The 20414-nt window shown below is 38.9% G+C and overlaps 1 protein-coding gene across 2 annotated transcripts in view; it reads right to left on the minus strand.

Moving 5' to 3' along the window:
* ASCC3 (activating signal cointegrator 1 complex subunit 3) overlaps positions 1 to 20414 on the minus strand; it is a 203584-nt gene that overhangs the window by 32688 nt on the left and 150482 nt on the right. For both annotated transcript variants that reach the window (XM_035109325.2, XM_035109326.2), the window contains exons 35-36: positions 13771 to 13882; positions 13306 to 13440 (exon numbers count right to left, since the gene is read on the minus strand). In XM_035109325.2, the coding sequence (XP_034965216.2) occupies positions 13306 to 13440; positions 13771 to 13882 (247 nt within the window). The remainder of the gene's footprint in view (positions 1 to 13305; positions 13441 to 13770; positions 13883 to 20414) is intronic.

The following is a 20414-nucleotide window of genomic DNA, read 5'->3' on the forward strand; positions in this document are numbered from 1 at the left end:
CTGGCTCCAGGCACCGAGCCAGCAGGCCTCCTCCTCCTGCTGCTGCAGCCAGCGTTCTGAGTCCCGCTGGTTGGTTGGGGCGCTCGGTGGTCTCGCTCCACACGGCATGGAGGTATGTCTTATTTTCGGGGTATATCTTATATTTAGCAAATGTTTAAAAATCCTGCCATGGCTTACTTTATGGCTACGTCTTAAAAAAGGGGAAACACAGATGACTGTTAGCCTTTTGCAAGTGGTAAAAGGGATAGCTTTGCTCCAGTTGGCCTTTAAGGTTTTTTTTCTTAAAAAATATCAGATGAAATTAATGTTTTAGCAAAGCTGAGCGAAAAGGCAAACTCTTCCAAGGGTTTAAAGAATACCATAAGTTCCTGTTCTTCTAGGTGAAACTGTTTTAAACTGATTTTAACATTGCATTTTTGTATTGCTGAACCTGCCGTGGTACCTTATGGAGGAGAGAAGGTAAGAAATGTAATGGGTTCTGCTTTGGGGGTCACTAGACTAGGTTCTGGTTCCCCTTGCTACAGTTCACCGCTTCAAAAATAAATACCGTATGTATTTGGAAATGTGTGCTCCTCCCACCATCTCATGTTGCCCTTATATACATATTGTATTTTGAGAGTGTGGCAATAGGAATGGAATGGCCACAATCAAATATTTCCCTCTGCCAAGCAGTATTTGCTGGGCTGTGATATAAGCAAAAATCTGCTCTTATTCCCTAGTCCAAAGGGCATGAAATAAGTTTCTGTTTGAGATTCAATCTTTATGTTCCCAACGTCAATATCAACTGGATCATACAAGTTTACTGTCTAGACAAGAAAGAAAGAAAGAAAGAAAGAAAGAAAGAAAGAAAGAAAGAAAGAAAGAAAGAAAGAAGCAACATTAGTTAGACTAGGACATGTGATCAGAACCAGCCAAGAGACTGAATGTGGGAAGGCAGCCGTATAGGAGTTGCTGACAGTAACTCTTTGACACACATTATATAGTAGCCCAAGTCCTGCCAAGGAGCTGGAAGGGAAGAAATGCAGAGCTCCAGTTCTTTTTGTAGTCTTGTTTTCCTTACTCCTTTCTCCACCCTTCCATCCATCATGGAGAGAGGACCTGCCTCAGGCAGAAAGGCCAACTTTTAAAAATTTAGTTATGTTTGTTTGGTTTCCGGCCATCAGTAGTTTAGTAAGAAAATGACTTCTGTAAGTCAAGCTGGTGGAATTCATTACTTTGAAAAGTACGTGGCTGAAAACAGACTGTGCTATGACCCACTTTTTCTTTTTTTGGATTAAGGAATTACTATTATATGACCATGGCATTTATGTAACAAGATTCCCTTTCATACTGTACATGTAAAATGTTGGTTGCACTAAGACAGATTGTTCCATGCTGTCCCAAACCTACATCTTCTTGTTTTTGTGGAAGCTCTCCCTCACATAAACAAATAAATTAATGTTAGATGATACAATTTTTAGCACTGTGCGTAGTGATACTGTGGCACATGCACGTAGACTTGAGGTACCAAACATGGTGCTCATGAGTAGTATGGGACACTCAGACACCTTTTTGGTTCCCATCAAGCCCCTCTGACTGTCCCATAAGTGTAAGTGTAATTTTCCCTGCTTTTTTTGGGTGGGAAGGTTCTGAGGACTACCAGTTCTTTTTTTATGAAATGGGTACATTGTAGTACCCCACAAGAATTTCAGAGAAACACAAAGCACTGCAGGCTGCTTTTTAGCTGCATGTTATGCTGCCATAATTCATCTTCCCATTCTTGCCTGTGTTGTAAGTTGTGCCATGTATATAACATGTCACATACTTTAAGCATGTTGAATGCATATTTTAACACCCTGATCCCATTAACATTAAAAACAGCAATAACACAACACTCATGAGAAGTACATTTCTGCACAGCAAGACATCTCTATGGCTCCTTAAAACCCCCTGAGCGTTTATTTAGTTTCCAACTTTACCTCCTTACCTAACTGTGCAGAGAACTATGGATGGCATCTGTAATTATCAAGGGATCAGGAATCCAAATGACCTTTCCCACTGTGAGAGAGCACAGGAAGGTCAAACTTAGTTAAAAGCAAGGCGGACTGACCAAAAGTTCAGAGTTCTTTTGGGGTGTGAACTTAAATTGCCATGCTGTAATGAGCATCACACCATAGCGAAATTAGAATATCGTACCAATGACATTTAACACTTAGCACAGAATCAACAACAAGATCCGCAATTAGAGCAACCTTTTCCACAAACATTTTATAGATATTAGTTTCACTGCCACAATGAAGCATGTAAAAGAAAAAGCTACACCTGTGGATGTATTTGAATGGAGAGGGAATAATTCCTATCAGAATGAACCTTGAAGGCAGACCAAGAGTAATTTCATGGTAGTTTCTTTTAGAACCTCCTGGAAAATCTTTGAAAAACTTTTATGTAATAATTATATTAATTCCTCACATAAAATTAAACTCTTTCTCGAGCTCCTACAAACCACTGCATTAAATGAAAGGTTCTGAAGTGATATCAGCATAAGGCATAAAGTCTTCATAGGCCTAGGATGCAATCCGATTCCTGTGCCACAATAAAGTTTTTTTTTCATTTTTTAGTATCTTTTTGATGTGAAGAATGCAAAGGACTGTAAGCATCTGAGGAAAGGTTTCTGGCTAAGTATCAACAAAACTGCTATTATCCATGATAGCTAAATGGGAATCTCTGTGTTAATATACTTTTTTGAGTACCAGATGCGATGGACAAGCAATATGAAAATCTAGAGTATTCATAAAAATTCTCAACATGGGGGAAAACATAGACATGAATCTTTATCACCCTACGTCCGTCTTCCCCAGATGTTTGGGACTCCATCTTCTATCCATCCCCAGCTAGCATGACTAATGACAGTCCAAAACATCTGCAGGACACCAAGTTGGGGAAGGCTATGTATCTGAGCAGCAGACCAGACTTTTCATTGGTAAACATGAACGCAATGCCATGGTGCAGAAAAGATCCTGAGAACCTTGACAATATTTTATTCCAAACAACTTTCAATATTATATTATACACTGATAAAGTGTCCAAGGACACTTAAAAAGAATGTCTAGGTTTCATGGTTTAAGCTGACTTGTCAGGAGAAAAAGAAGTTTTAACTTACTGCAGTTCCATTAGAATGTCTGCCCATGTTTTTAAGATTAATAGACTGTTTTGGCACAGTTTGTATGAACCGATGACAGTAATAAAGCAGTACCAGCAGATTTGCTTAGCAGCTGCCCAGAAGGAAATAATCGGTCAACTTTTTGTTTCAGGCTTTGAACTAAATACCTAAAGTTAGAGGGAAGCAGACTAGAGCACATGCCTGATAAAGTGAAGAACTCAACTTATTTGGCCTCTGTATGGTGCCAGATATATGTTTCAAAGTATTCAGATGCAGGTTGGGAACATCACAACTCCCAACATCATAAATTGGCATGATATACAATGCACTTCTTAGTTTCCCACAATCAGTATGATGCGAAACATACTCATTCCAGTGAATTTTACTTCAACAGAAGCATATCCAGGACAGCACTGTCTACTGAAAAATTATTTTAGAGCTATGAGTCTCATGGAGATAAGGTTTTTCAGGGCTGATACACACACATACTGCATAGTTACATCATTCCAGCATCATTATTATTTTATTTACTGAGGACCAGTAAAAACAAAACCTAAACATGGACAATTTTCTTCATTGTTAAGGATATTTTAACAGCAGTTATGGGAGCCTTGGTTTTCCAGAAGTTGTTGCACTGCAATTCTCATTATTATTCTCATTATTATTGACCAAGCAGGCTGTGGCTGATGAGAATTGAAGTCCAACAAAATCTAGGTAATGCCAGGTTCCCCTAGCCCTGTATTACAGTTTCTATTGCCTGTTGGTAGGGTTTTTTTTAAAAAAACTTATTTTTAAAGACAAAATCCTGAAACTAGAAGTGAAAAATAGGTTTGTTGGAATCCTGGACTCAGGGAATGCCTGTGTAAACAGGTACTAGCACAACATCTCTCAGTTGCTGCCTGATCTTTGCTAGCACAACAGCCCCCAACAAGTCTCTCGGGCTACTGAACACACAGCTTTTATCAACTTTGCCTTGGCTCCTGTTTGCCACAGTTCCTACATCCTCACCTCGTTTTCCGGCTGCTCAAACCTGAACTGAGGAACTGAATTTGGACATTCATTCAGTCAGTTCCCATTCTGAGCACTGCTGGGTCTGGGAGTCTGAGGCCCCTGGTTTTCCTTAGGGGAACCTTGCTCAGGAGTGCTGTCTCCAGGGGGTCCAGGGGACTCTGGGCAGTTAGGATCCAGTTCATTCAGGCTTGGTGTTGGGGCCTGTGTGCGCTTACCACTCCAATGACTTGTCTTCCTGATCAAGCTGATACCTCCCTCTCCATATGAGTCCTGCATGCTAGTCAGGGTTATTAGATAAACCGGGGATAGCAAAAACTGATTTTTACTACCAAATTTCACAAAACTAAACCAGTTTAAAATCAGCCAGTAACTTGGCCCATTGTTTTGGTGAGCATAAAACAAGCTACCAGGCAATATTAGCAGGTGGCTTTCATCCAAAGCAATGTTAAGCTTTTAAGGAAAAAAAATAATTCACTGTAAATAAAGGATAAATCTCTATTTCATTAACTTGGTTTAGGTGTTTTGAGCTACTAGGAGTACAGTATGTTCCCACTGAGCCATATCCTCTAAAATAATGGGGTTACGTGCAGCTTTTGGGGGTGAGGGAGGGGGATAACCTGGAACTTGGCGGTTTTGTAAAAGGGCTGGCAATACCGACATTTGATAAGACCTGTAAGCTTAAAATTTCTACTCAGCTTACATTTCTATTTGCCACTTGTAAAAAGAAAAAAAATCTAACTATTAAGACAAGATCTGCCAAGAATAATAGAGGAAGATAACTGAAGAGAGCTACTTTTGCTGTGATTCAAACTTGCAAGAACTTCTATTAAAAACAACAAAGAAAAAAACAACAAGAGATTTTCAGTACCAGATGTCTGGGAAGATCCCATTTGGATTTGAGCTACTTAAATTTGCAATCATGTATTTATACATCTAGCAGAGCTTCTGTTTCTCCTAGAATCTGAAAATTAACTAGCTTTGTAGCATCTTCCTTGATCTGCCACCCGTGCCCTGAGGATTAGAGACTCCACCTGAGCTTGTTTTACAAGCATAAGAGAAAAAATTAATCTCTGCTGGCAGCGATCCCACTGGGATACTGATGAATAATGATATCCCTCTCTTGCTGCCCTCTCAGTCCACTAGAAAAGCCACTCTAACCCAGCAACGTGGAAAATGCTGAAACCATTCCAGCTGTGGATTAGCAGGCAGTCAAGCATCCATCTGCTCTGTGTAAAGCGAGAGAAGGCAAGCATACATTCTTATACCTCACACAGTGTTCACGACTAACATCTTTTAGAACCAGTTAGATAAATATTAAAAGAATCTTTTAATGAAGACCTAAAGTGCTTAATCTATTTTCTATAGAATCATACCATTTCTAACACGATTGCTCTGGGGTACTCTACATTTATTTATTTAACAAAATGTATACACTGCTCGAGTGCAAGAAAATCTCTAAGCAGTTTACAAAAATATAAAATAAAACATTAGAATTCTCAGTAAGAAACAGTTAAAAGCAAGTACACAAAAGCATTCAAAAGACTAATAAAACACATGTAACTTCTACATGTCTGGACACATCTGCCAAAACAAAAATGTCTCAAGCGGGTGCTGATTTATATAACCTTATCTATCATACAAATAGGGCTTGCCAATCAGAAGGTCGGCGGTTCGAATCCCCGCGACGGGGTGAGCTCCCATTGCTCGGTCCCAGCTCCTGCCAACCTAGCAGTTCGAAAGCACGTCAAAGTGCAAGTAGACAAATAGATACCACTCCGGCGGGAAGGTAAACGGCATTTCTGTGTGCTGCTCTGGTTCACTAGAAGCGGCTTTGTCATGCTGGCCACATGACCTGGAAGCTGTACGTCGGTTCCCTCGGCCAATAACGCGAGATGAGTGCCGCAACCCCAGAGTTGGTCATGACTGGACCTAATGGTCAGGGGTCCCTTTACCTTTACCTTTTATCATACATATGCCGAAAACCTCCAAGTCGTGAATTGGGCAGTTCATTTAAACTATGAAATATAGTGAAAGCAACACAGACGGAATTAAGTAGAGGACATTTAAAATTAATCAAATTTCATCTTATTTGTGGAAGGGGTAATGCCAGGCAAACTTCTTGGGATCAAATTCTCACAAAAATCAATGGGAGTAACTTACAAATAAACACGTCTGAGGCACAAGGCAGTCTTGTACATTTACATGGGAAATGGACCATACTACTTTTTTAAAAAACCCCAACATGCTTCACCAACATGTGTCACAAGATGGGTGAAGTGACAAATCCAGCAAGCTCTTTTAGAATTTTAGACTTGCTTTGTAAGTAACAGTAAGGCCAGAATAACATTCTACTATAAAAGCAATCACGTTATAGCCTATTTCTATTAACAATGCATTTTAGTTTTAGAAAACATACTGTACTAAAGGTTACATTTAATTAAGTTACCAGTAATGCTAGACATAATGGGATGCAGGTGGCGCTGTGGGTTAAACCACAGAGCCTAGGGCTTGCCGCTCAGAAGGTCGGCGGTCTGAATCCCCACAACGGGGTGAGCTCCCGTTGCTCGGTCCCAGCTCCTGCCAACCTAGCAGTTCGAAAGCATGTCAAAGTGCAAGTAGATAAATAGGTACCGCTCCAGCGGGAAGGTAAACGGTGTTTCCATGCACTGCTCTGGTTCGCCAGAAGCAGCTTAGTCATGCTGGCCACATGACCCGGAAGCTGTACGCCGGCTCCCTTGGCCAGTAAAGCAACTAATAGTCAGGGGTCCCTTTACCTTTATATTTAATGGTAGACATGGTGGTGGTGGTGAGATCTGGAATGAGATTCAACTAAATTGTTGTGTGCATAGAACAAGCTCTTCTCCTGCAATGGAACTTTCCATCTCTCATCTTCCTCCATGTCCCCAGCACCCCCCTAAATCTGCTCAGTGGGTTTAGAGGATACATGGGGGAGAAGAGGGGAAGTTTCATTGCACAAGTGAATCTCATTCTGTGCATATACACCCTACTTAGCACTATGATGAATTCTACCAACAGGCATTAATATCACCTCTAGACCTCCATTATAAGAAACTGAGAAACAGATGGGTCATACTTTTCACCATAAAACTCTTATATCTTACTTTATCTCAATATTCTTTTACCTTTGTTTTTAAATCAGCTAGTTTAAAGAGAAGTGAAATTAGACCATGGCAAAAGAACGATAAAACATTTGTTTACCCTGAATTAAAAATAAGCATAGAAGGGTGATGTATATTCTTTGTTTCCTAAATGTCAGGGTTTTGTGCTTTTGAACTTGGTTCCACTCTCTATCCCTCCCACCGCCCCTAAATTCTGTGCTGCATGAAAAATACGATATGCCACATTCAGTCAGCAATGAGTGGTGGGCATTGTCATCTTGATTTACCTACTGATTGTGCTTTGCTGGGAAGGCAGAGAACACCAGGTGTTTTTAGTTTAAAGTTAGCTTTAGAACTAAAAGGGAGAAAAAAGCAATGATGGAATTACTTGTGTCTGGGGAGACACTCAGAATTAAGGTCACGGAACTATGGAATGCATGCACTGAAAAATACACAATGCCACCGTATTCTGGAAAGATGACTTTAGCTTGGAAAACTGCCCCATTTACTCAGATTATAGAAAACCAAAACAAATGTATTTATGTGTGAGCACTATTGTAAACGCATTTCAAAACCTGAGCTACAAATCAGTAAAAGCTATAGTACTTAGATTTAAGTAGAATTCAAAGTTCCAGACTATTTCAATATTAGTTATACATTTAAGTCAATAGAAGAAGCACCATACTCTCTGTGAGTTATATGGCTGCAATGGCATAGAGTAGGTATGCCTGATACAGTTTCAGTCATAGGTGCTGGCTCCAGGGGGCTGAGGCTCTTTGGGCCCCCTCAGTCTTTGTTTTTGAGGCCCACATTGTTGAGGTCAAAAGCGGAGCCTGGCACAGATCAACGCTAGGATGTTGCATTGGGCCCCCTCAATAGACTTTGGAAGATGGTGCCTTTAGTTTCAGTTGACACATAGTAATGCATATAGGGATGTGGTTGATGCCCATCTTCATCTCCCCAAACCACCAGAATCAGGTGAGGCAGTACAAGTGCTTGGACCATTTTCTGAAAGCAAGAATGGGCTGGAAGAGGGCCAATATACTGAAGGCGAATCTTCAATAATATCTAGGTACTATTGGGAGATGGTTACTATGTCTGGAAATTGGGGAAACAGCCTATCCTATATAGAGACCATAAAGTTTTTTAGTTGGGGGTATTCCTTGATCCAATCCATCTCTGGAGCTTAGATGGGTTCAGTGGAATGGGGTGCCTATGCCTAGGTCTTACTGGTATGCCAGAGGGTGTCATAGCACTGTTTTTGCAGGTGAAAATGGATAAATGCCCAAGTAACCTCATGATTATATTACTGTAATAAGCATCTGAAGACAATCCAGAGATGCAGCTAGTGTAGAACGTGACCACCTGAGTTGTGAGTGGTGTATCTAACTGGAACGATAAAACACCAATTCTGCATGAACTGCATTAGCTGCCAATATGCCACCAGGCCCAATTCAAGCTTTTGATGCTAACATTAAAATCTCTGAAAGGCTTGGGCCTCAAATATGTGGAGGAACAGCTCTCACTGTATGGGCTTTAAGTTCTACTGGGGCTATGAGATACTGCTACTGTAAATAGATAACAGAGTCCAAGTAATCAACAACTTATAGCTTGCTGAAAGTTCCAGGATCAGTGTGCCTGGCCAGTTCTATGAAGCCAGTGCCCTTCTTTGCTTAAGATACTGCTAAATACAGTTAAAATAATAGACAATACCAGGGAGGTATTAAGAAATATGCAGCTTAGCTTGGGAGACTGGGTGTGTGCATGTAGAAGTGACACCACCAATTCCCAGGGGAAACACAAAGATAAATGCCTCTAATTTCTCCCCAGCCTCTCTTATCTCCCTTTGCCTTAAATTACTATCATTAAGGAAGGGGATGGGAGAAGAGAGAGGCTCAGCTCCCCACCCACTCCATGTGGGTAAGCTAGATTTATCTAACATGGGTAGATATATTTCTCCTTGCCCAAGTGAGCCCTCAGCATGCAGGGCTATCAGCATCTGTGATGTGTGTGTTGCTAATAGGATATAGATAACCCTTTACAAGTTGTTTTCAGTTTTGAAAGGCTACAAAATAGAAAGACCATTCACTCTATCTGAAAGTTAAAGCATTTTAGAAAAGAATCACACAAACATATTCAAGATACATAAAAACCTTACAAATAGATTGTGAACTACACAACTGTTATTGCACCCATGTTCATGTTTTGCAATGTTGACATGCCTTTTTTCACTGTGGCCCACATTTTTCACTGCCAGCATCATTAAGAGATTCTTCAAATTACTTTTTAAATATCCATCTCCCCAAGGACTTTCACTTGCATCTAATTAGAGTACTTGCCCCGTGCCATGTAATTCCCTGTTGCCAAAACTGCTAAATGCTCCAATAACTAAGTGAGAAGGGCATCAATGGAGCAAGACAGATGCAATGCCACTGGTTAACAATAGAGGTGTGAAGTGACTCCCTTAATTATAAAGCTCATTAATGCATAGTGTTTAGAGAGAGAAAAAAACACAGCTTGGTGATAATTCTGTTAAAGTGCCTAATGCCTTCAACACAGCAAACAATTGCAATAAAAACTTCCAATTTGTATCTTTGGTTAAAAAAAAGCTGGGAGAGTAGCTTATCTAATAATTATGAAAACCAACATAAAAATGTTAAAAAAACTAAACTTTAGGCTGAAAGATAAACCATTAGCACAAAAAGACTTTACTCAACTTCCAGAAAAGCTAGGATAATAGTTTACCTAACAATTATGAAAACCATCATATAAAAATAATTATAAAAGACCTTTAAGTTGAAATTATTACCACAAACCACTTAGAAGCGATTTTGGCATCTAAGCAATATAAATGTATTGTTGTTGTAGAATGATACTTCACTCAACGCAATTATACCTTTTAGGTTAACATTTATACTAATTGAATATTCAACTTAAATGTGGGATTTAGTCTTACTCATTTTGGAATGGTAAATGGACAATTCACAAGAATAGTAAGTGTGAGGGGCAATTTTGAGTGATGAAGTATGGCAAACATGATACAACTTCTCCAAAAAAGCCAGTGTTTGAATACAACCACTGTGTGTACCCACTAGATGAGGGATTTCAGGATGCAGCAAAATGAAAAAGGTATTTCATTACAACCCTGAAAATTCTTGCCCAGTGCACAAAAACCTAAATCAGAACAACTTACTGAACAATCTTGAATTTCTTCAACGAGAAGGAACTTCTTCAACGAGAAATTGAACTTCTTCAACGAGAAGGAAAACATCATTTCTTCATGTATAACAGCTTTTAATTCATTTATACCGGTAATAATTGTGGCAATCTATGTTTGAGGAAAATGAATCCTTGTTGATTGTTGGGCAGACTTTAAACCAGGTTAGTTACAGGCTATTCCATTTTTTATGGCTTTTACCAATATATTTCACTAAGGTTTGGTCCACAAGTTTGGACTGAACTTAGTAGTCAGCCATTATTTCATCAAATCATAGAACCGTAGAGTTGGAAGGGACCCCAAGAGATTCCCATGCATCTTGGAATCCCTTCTCTTTGGGTATCTCTGACTATGGGATCTCTCCAGTAGTTCCTTAAACTTTCCGAAACCGACCTTCTTAAAGTCCAGAGTGCATGTCTTTCCCTTGCCTCTGTATCATGAAACCCAGGATGACATGATTATGTCCTCTCAAGTTTCCCAGTACTTCCATGGATCAGTTCCTCCCTGTTGGGGTCCAAGAGAGATGATCCTCTTGTTGCTTCTTCCACCTTCTAGGAAATGAAATTGTCAGCAAGGCAACGGAGGAATTTGTTGGACCTTACATTCTTGGCAGAATGTCCCTGATATCTGTCGAGTCCCAATTGAATTTTTGAATGTCTTGTAATCTCGTCTAGGAAGGCATCATCCAAGTCTTCAGTCTGGCTTGGAGGTCTATAGCAGGTGCCTCACAGTAAAGTCACTGCTGTTTCCGTCTTCTCAGTTTTCATCCATTTACTTTCTATCTGCCTTCCTTGCTCCAGGTCATGGATCTCTTCACAAATGTACACATCCTTCCTCCTCCTCCTTTTCTGTTTGGTCTATTCCTCTTGAACAGCTTATACACCTTAATTTCTACATTCCAGTCATGAGTCTCATGGGGGATCCAAGCTTGAAAATCTCCATTCTCCCCCTGCTTGCAAAGCAGGATCCACACTTGCATAGCCACCAGAGAATGACTTGAGCATCTGTGTGGGCTGCCCTTAAGATCTCTGAATGCTGCAGGCAGTCCACAGCCTTGGGTTGCTTATATAACTTGGGGAAAGGATGTTACCATATCATTGCAGTTTAATATAGATGGTCACAGATTATTTATATAGCATCATCCACATACCAGGCAAGAAATTCAACACAGTGCTAAAGTGATTGTTCCATCAGAGCTAGCATTTTTGCTTGCCAGATGAACAATCCTTCCTCTCCTCCCACTCTGTGCACTTTTCTCACCCGATTCTGAGCCAATCTTGGAGTAAGCATGCAGGGTGGTGCAAAGAGGTGGGAAAACGCCACTGTGCAAGTGAAGTCCTTGTGCAGGCTTCAGATGATGAGAATCAGCTGAATATCACCCATAATACTAGACTGCCCTGCACCATTTCAGAATCTCCCAACACATAGGAGAACACACACATGCACACTGGGCAAGGGACTAAAATGAATTTTAGTTCAGCCCTTTTCCAAGACAGAAACTTCCACACCAACTTGTCAAAAGTCAAATCATACAATCTAGATGAACTACAATTAAAGATCAAGTGGACTTCAGATAGCAAAAAAAAAAGAGGCCTACAAGTTACAATGGGGGAAAAGAGAGCTGAAATTACAGTGATTGTCTCATTAATGGACCAAATCCACAGAATCACACAGCTAGCAGTTGAGCACACCCAAAGGAGTTTTGGATTTTGATTTCTAAAACTTTATGTCTCCCCCATTGCCATCCCTGACACATGCAAAACTTCTTTTGAAACTGAAGGGCCTTTCAAAAGTGGTTAGTTATATGGAATGGGGTTCTGCTGTTCAAAGGGATGAGTCACAAATTCCACTGAGGGTGTGCCCAAAGTAGCTCTCTGGATCTTGGCCAATAGGTTTCAAGGTTTGGGGTTTTTTTTTTTAAAAGAAAATTATACTACTGTATAACATGTGCTCCATCTTTAATAACAGCTGCCTTTGGCTGCCAGACAATACATTAAGCTGGCATGGACATAGTTTAAAATTAAAACCATGAAAGAAATTTCCATCATTATAACATGACGTCTAACAATACTCAGCAGTGTGAAATATTTCTTTGAACAAAAGGGTTATCAAGATAATTACTCCAAGAAAACAATACTTTACTTTCAACATCTGTACATTCCTGTACTATCACTGTACCTTACTTTAAAGATTCCCAAATTGAAATGGATCAAGACCTTTTATTCCAATTTATCTAGAATCTGTATTATTTTCTTGTCTGCTGCAAGGCAAATGTAAAGGGTTTCAGTCAATTGTGTTGCTCCACAAATGGAAAAGGCAGGCAGACATCTTACTGCCATTTCCCCCCTTTTCCCTACAGCAACCTAATCCGAAGGGTCCTTCACCTTCCAGAAAATATTTAGGGGAGAGTGCTTCTGCAGGGGGTGGGGGGGGGGAGAAGAAGAAGGGAATTTGCCAAAAATGGTCTCATTTGTCTTCCCCTGATGGAGTCCTTTCACCAGTGGAGTGACATTGTTGGACACAAACAAAACAGATGATTTAACCAGAACATACAGGTGGTGACCAGTGCTCTAGAATGTCATCTAGTTTACAAAGAAATGGAAGGACTAGGAGAAAAATGAAGCTGTATCAGCAAATGTACCGTCTTCATAGTTTTTGCTACACCACCTATGATTGCAATAGGTATGTCAATATCCTGGGGGAGTGGTCTTCACATCTGTATGTCCTATTTCATTATAGTGCTGGATGAGCTAAAAATTACTTCATTTGGATTAAGAATTATTTAACCCAATAATTAATCAAACAGAATAGCAACTTACTGTCAGAACTGAGAGCAGATCTTCAACACTAGATTCGGGTTTCAAACGATCCTTGAACATCCTGACGGTTGGGTGCTTCAAATAATAATATGACGCAATGCGGCCATGAGTCAGAGGTTCAATGCTGTGGTCGTCCTGTTACACATAGGGAAATATATACATTTTAGATAAATACTGTATGATTCAAGGTGCTTAGTGCCTTCCTGGAGGCAAGCACATTTTATGCAGTATTCTAATGGAGGTGTTATGTTTTAAAAACTTCACAATAGCGAGCCACAAATACATGTTACTGGTTCAAATGCCAAAGGAACTGCAAAACCTCAGTAGCTGCAACGGGAGGTCGCACAGCAGCCTACATGTATTTCATAATTCAACAAACATCAGGATGAAAGATAATCCCTAATAAATATTACGGCTGCCCAGTTCTTCTTTTCAGACTTTTTATGAAGTATAAATTAGCCTTACCTCCCCCAATTTAATGCAGTAGGAGTATTCCAGATCAACGAGTGATTTCTCCACAAGGTTTGAAAGGAACTTGTTCATGTTGTCATGGCTGACGGCATCTAAGTTATAGTAACTGCGTAAGTGAAAATGTAATAGAGTTAGATGCTTTGAAAATATTGCTGACACAAATTAAGGTTCTTGTAACACTAGCAAAGAACATGACTAAAGTAAGAGTGGTCATGTATTATAGGTGGCAATCAATGACCATATCCAATGTTACATATGCCTGATTGTGATTTTAAAATGATTGCAGGGATGTGGCCAGTTAAGATGACAAGAAGAGTCATTTCCAGCCCCATATGAACCTGGAATCCCATAAATTTTAAAAAAATGAAGGTTTCATTGTCAGGTTTGACCTACCAAACATTACAAATATGTATGGTTATTTTCTGGCTGCTGGAAGATACCCAATTCCACTCATCGTCTCCCCAGTAGTGCTTTGAAGATTACACAACACACTGAATTATTTTGTACATGTACCAACAAAACTGTGTTATAATTTTGTACTATTCCTAATTATTCTGATTTCTTTTCTTGTTGTTCTTGATGTAATACTGTTATACAAATCAGGAATGTAGTCATTGAGATAAACATGTAACAAAAACAGATCTAAAACAAATATTTTATTATGGACTGCTGCATAAAATAGGCCAGTTTCCTAGCAATAAGAGCAAAATTCATGTGCTTTTTATTATTCTTGAGCAGATCACATAAGAAGCTAGTTTACATGATTGCATTATTAGCTAGCTGAATACAACGTGTATATTTCCTAGAGACTTTGCTATGTAGGATGGAAAATGTGAAAAAATGCGTGAATAAGTCACTTTAACAAATCACTTCTGTAGCAATGTGTGGTTTGCAAATAAAGAAATAGAAGTGGAATATGAAAATGGATTAGCTTAAAGCTTTAATTTTAAAAATCAAGTAATATAAAACAGTAATGTGCCTCAGCACCGTTATAGTCTTATTTCATGTTTCAGTTTCTGCTCTTAATTCTTGCACATTATCTTTCTCTTTTTCATGCATATGAACACAAAATCTAAGTGTTCTTTGACTGACAATTCATTAACTTGCTTAAATAAGATGCAATTTGGATCACTATTCTTGCTTGTCCATATAACTCCCAACAAAACTGATGTAATGTGCTAAAAACAGTGGCTTGCTGAGAGTCCAGAGATGGGCTTTCAATCAGTATGATGCTGAGAATATGAAATTACAGAACTTTGGATAAAACAGACTTCAACTACTTTAGCCATAGTCCTGCAATTTCATGATCCCAGAATGGCAGCTGAGAGGTCCAATGGTGCTAAGTTAGTACACATTGTAAACATAAACAAAATCCTCCCAGTAATAAAGGAGGAACAAGTGAGACAATGGGTGAGAAAAGAGGAAGCTTATTGCTCAGATTAATCACTAGAAGGCTTTTATTTATTTAATGAAATGCACTGTTTGACACTCATGCATACACAAAAAACCTGGAAGTGGAGCACTACATTGCGATAGATTATGAAATATGTTTTTGAGTAGAAAAAGCAAGGCTGTTTTACTTAATGTGCATTAGAGATGGGTGTTGTCTTAACTGCATTTCATGTGAATGGCTACTTATCATGGCCACATAAAATATACAAAGATAAAACCAGTGTAGAAAATATACAAAGATAAAACCAGTGACCACCAATCACAAGCTTATAAGGGAGTGGCGGGTGGCGCTGTGGTCTAAACCATAGAGCCTAGGGCTTGCTGATCAGAAGGTCAGCAGTTTGAATCCCCGCGACGGGGTGAGCTCCCGTTGCTCGGTCCCAGCTCCTGCCAACCTAGCAGTTCGAAAGCACGTCAAAGTGCAAGTAGATAAATAAGCACCGCTCCAGCGGGAAGGTAAACAGTGTTTCCGTGTGCGCTGCTCTGGTTTGCCAGAAGCGGCGTAGTCATGCTGGTCACTTGACCCAGAAGCTGTATGCCGGCTCCCTCAGCCAGTAAAGCGAGATGAGCGCCGCAACCCCAGAGTTGTCTACGACTGGACCTAACGGTCAGGGGTCCCTTTACCCTTTTTAAATATTCTAATTAAAAATGTTATGTAAAATTTAATGAAACCACATGTTCAGTAGCCTACATTCTGATTTAATGAAGCCATGATCTAGCCAAAAACTAAGAGACTACAAGACTTTAATTCTCAATGGGATTGGTATGTTTAAATCTCTCTCAGTTGAACCTAAATATGCTTTACAATACGTACTCAGATTTAAGTTTGCAGAGTTCACTAGGACTTACTCTCAATTGGGTATAAAATTGTAGCCTAAAAGTAGCTGACTCGCACAAGCCAGGATCAAAAGAACTACATCAGATGCACCCAAATGATTAAACATACCTAATAGGTTTTTAATTTCCTCCCCTTTCAACAGCAGGCCCCAGGTCATATCACAAACTGCTTTTTAAACTCTCCACATTTCAAAATAGGCTTCTCATGTGGCAGGAAGAGCTGAACTTTAGGGAATACAAGTCTAAAGTTTGAGTGGGTGCACAATACTAGTTTTGCTGCTATTTGAATCCAGATTTCTATTTCCCCCCAGAATGTATGTTTCAAGGATCTGTTGTTTTGATATACCTTTGTGCTTTAAAGGTAACTGTTAGTAACTACTGCTGAAAAATGATTTATCTTAATTGCAGCACTGTTTTTAAACCTGTATATTCAAATAAAGCTACATTTATGGACAAGCCTATTCATTCCCACTCAGAATAAATTCTGGAAAGTTTAGTGGGGCTACATCCAGGTAGAGGTTACAGGACTGCAGCCTAAAACTGGAATTATAGATAATTTAATGGTGTATGAAAATGATTTGTCGTGATCCTACCAATATAAGGAAAAGCTGAAAATCTTTCTTTTGTTTAAGGAGCGAATTTTGCCAAGCCTTTAATTTTGTTTTCATAGAGTTTGGTTGTTTTTCTAGTCCCAACACTAGACACCTTTCACAGCTACAATATGGCACTAAACAATGGCTAATTTAGCAAGAATGCAGTTGGTGAAATAGTTGAAGGCATTGTATAATACAAACCATTTTTTTTTAAAAAAAGCACTTCAATCCGTGAAAAAAAATATCACGAAAAATACAAAAACTATGGCACTTTTTAAAATAAAAAAACCCATAGCTCTTAATATACCTTCCTTTTTTAAAAAGAAAAACTCAACTAAAGGAAATCCAAAATAGTCATACTTCTAGGAATCGTAGGTTCCAATCCTTAACACAAGAGAGAGTAAGCCCCACAGAACCCAGTCAGCCTAAGTGTTGAGTAAACAGGCGCAAGACTGAGCTGTATAGGTAGGATTTCAAAGTCATTTTCATGAGATCTCAAGTGAAATGCTTCTTTCTGTTAGACAGAATAGGAATCCAACCAGAGAGATTATGTACTTCTCAGTTAAGATTTTATTAATCCAATACTTTAAAAAGCATACCACAGAAAATCAGAGGTGTTTGAATGCTCATACGTTCAAAATACACTATATATCAGCCCCCCGTTTCTGAGTGACTGTATTATCTAACTATTTAATTACAGATAAAGAATAAAAACAGTGCAGTTTCATGGTCACTGCATTGAATCATCCAGTCATTATTTCCCCTCTGCTGCAAACAGACAACCCACCTTTTTGTCAGCGCACCATTTCATTTATTTCACAGTGAAACCCAGTTTCACAATAATTGACTTGTCAGCAGCTCTAATTTATGAGGCTGGGCTCTGTAAGCCTTCTCCTATATTCTGCTCAACCTGCACACAAGCAAGGTTGAATATTTACAATGCTGTTAACAGGTGCTGAGTTGTTTAATGATTCTAATAGCCAGAAGCGTACTGAGAAAGCCAGCGGGATCACAATTACAGGCTGTTTGAACACAACAATTACTCGTCCCCTGAGAGGTGTGAAAGTCAAAGGCAGTTTTATACTAACAGCATCTAGCACATGGGGTAGACAGGCTAACTTCCATTAGTAGCCCATTGGGAAAAAAGCAATAACAAACCCCTAGGTACCGTAAAAATTTACAAAGTACATAACATTTAAACAATCAAAACAATGAAGGAAGAAACTTTTCCAATTTCCTTTTAAACAATATATAAACAAACAAACAAACAAAAACTCCTACTGCTAAACCTGATAATATATATAGAATGAACTCAACGGGAAACATGAACTTGTTTTTCTAATCTAAGCCAGTGTGGCATTTCACCAGCTGAGAAAAAGGGAAACATGCAAGGACATAAAATGCAGATGAAGTTACACTGACCATTTTCGGTTTAATGTGGATTGTGGTGGCAATTGCTTCCTGTTTGAGTTTTATGTAAACCTGATCCAAGATCTGCCTGGGAAATTTTTCATCAGCCTTGAAATGGTAGTGCTATAACTGTCAGGCCTGTGAAGTCATTTGTTACAAACACCATGTTTTTTATGTTCAGATTATACGGTAGTAGTAATGACACAGATAATGAAAGCGAGTCCCCGGGACAACTGAAAAACACTTTAAGAAAAACTCTTGCTTGTAATCCAAGTATTTCTTGGGGAAAACCACAAGAGCTCAGCTCACAATAATTTGTTGAGATTTGCCATTTTAAGAAGGAAATTTAATTTAAAGCACAGGGTAGACAAATAGTTATCTTCTCAAAAGGTGTTCTATTGTATTCACTGAGACATGCTGCAACTGAGATGATTTTTCTAAACGTGAAATTTACTAAACCCAGACCACGGATATGAGGCTTAGATGAAATCTATTATTCTAAGCCTATCCCTGATGGATGGAACACTGGAGAGATGATCCAATCAACATATTTTCTGGATCTAATCCACGAGTTGTAAGGCGGTTCAATGGGAAGGAAACCAAGATACTCCCTTGAGAGCAACCTCATTTGCAAGAGAAATAAGGCTTATGTCATTGAGTAATATACATTGAATGACCATCATTATCATTTCGGAATGGCAATCAAAGTGAACCAAATTCATTATTAAAATGGCCACCAACACTTAAAAATACTGTATCTCTGGCACTGACAATCTGAAATATTAATAGAGCCATCTTGTTTTATCATCTCAGAATATTTTTTCTTCACCAATTGTGATTCCCCCCTACTTTTTAAAATATTTTTTCTACTTTAATTGTGAAGAACTCAGATGGGGAATCTGTTACTAAAAATTACTATTTTGTGAGTTTAATGTATTTAATGTAATTTCTAAGGTGCACATCTTGCAGACTGATCATTATGAAGATCCTTCAGCCGTATCAGGGTCCCTTCCAATTCTACAATTTTATGTAATTCACTATGAGGTGAGGTGCATTATATGTCTCATCAGGTAGAAGATAGAATGACTGGGAACATCCCAAGAAAAGAAAAACTAGTTCAATGTCTGACTGAAGGAAAACTAGAAGGACGAAGGACCAGATATAGCCACATATGAAAGAAAAAGATGGGAGACAAATGCCAACCTGGGAAAGCTTATGTAAAGTAGACACAGTTGATAGCTGGGAGGAGCACAAAATAGTGAATGATCACTAGATTTAAATAATTAAACAGAATAACTACACAGCTGGTAGTAAATGGGTGAGATGTATTAGAACCATTAGATTCAGTGTAAGATTGCTATGTACTTCTAGAGGTTATGGACTGCACCTTCAGACTACATTTACAATTAGCCATTGCAACCTGCCAGCAGTGCTTCAAGGTGAGCATTTGATTTCATTTCAAACATAGACCTGGACCTCTAGAGGAGAGTAGGACCTAACAGTACTTAACACAGCCTTCATATTCATCTTTACCCACAGGTAGGTCTCACTGAGTCATATCTAACATTAGTCATACTCACAATAGTCCCACTGAAATTAATGGAAATGACTGGACCCATTAACTCCAGTGGGTCTATTCAGAGTATAATTAAGTTAGATACAACCCATGATGCTCAACAGGGAAATTGCAGCCCTAGAATTATATATAAATGGCAAGCCTTTCACTTCATTATAAGATAACTTGTGCATCAAATCAAATGCCCATTTGATTTATAAATTCATATCTTCTCCTATTACTTTACTGGCATTTGAGATAATTCCATGGCCCTTAATCTACTGTTCTTTACTTCTTATCTGTTTATATACTGGTAAATTTCCAGTAGTTTATTATTTTAGTATTGTATTTTACTGTGTGTGGCTGTTGTAGTAATAATAGTGGTTGCTATTGAAAGCAGCCTGGGGGCCATTCAAAGAGAAAGGCAGAATGGAAACTCCATAAAATAAATATGTTTTTTATTTTCAGCCATATAGGTTGAATATAAAGATGGAAGAAGGAGTAGCTAATAATATTTTTGTTAATAGAACATGTAATATATTACCTTACAGCCTGCTTTTCTTAAGAACAGACAAAGTAGGTTTTGGTTGAACCAAAAACATTTTGAAATGCTACGGTCTGAATAAAATTGGGGGGGGGGAACCTACCCCCTTCATAACATTAGCAACAGCTACAACACACTGTGAGACATTTGGTTCCTTCATCAACACTGCCCAACTAATTTGTGGTCTATTTATAATCTCTATTCAAGCAAGGAGTCATTCAACATTCCTTTGAACAAGGCCAGCTGC

Source organism: Zootoca vivipara, chromosome 3 (assembly GCF_963506605.1).
Source record: "Zootoca vivipara chromosome 3, rZooViv1.1, whole genome shotgun sequence".
In the NCBI taxonomy this organism is placed as follows: Eukaryota; Metazoa; Chordata; class Lepidosauria; order Squamata; family Lacertidae; genus Zootoca; species Zootoca vivipara.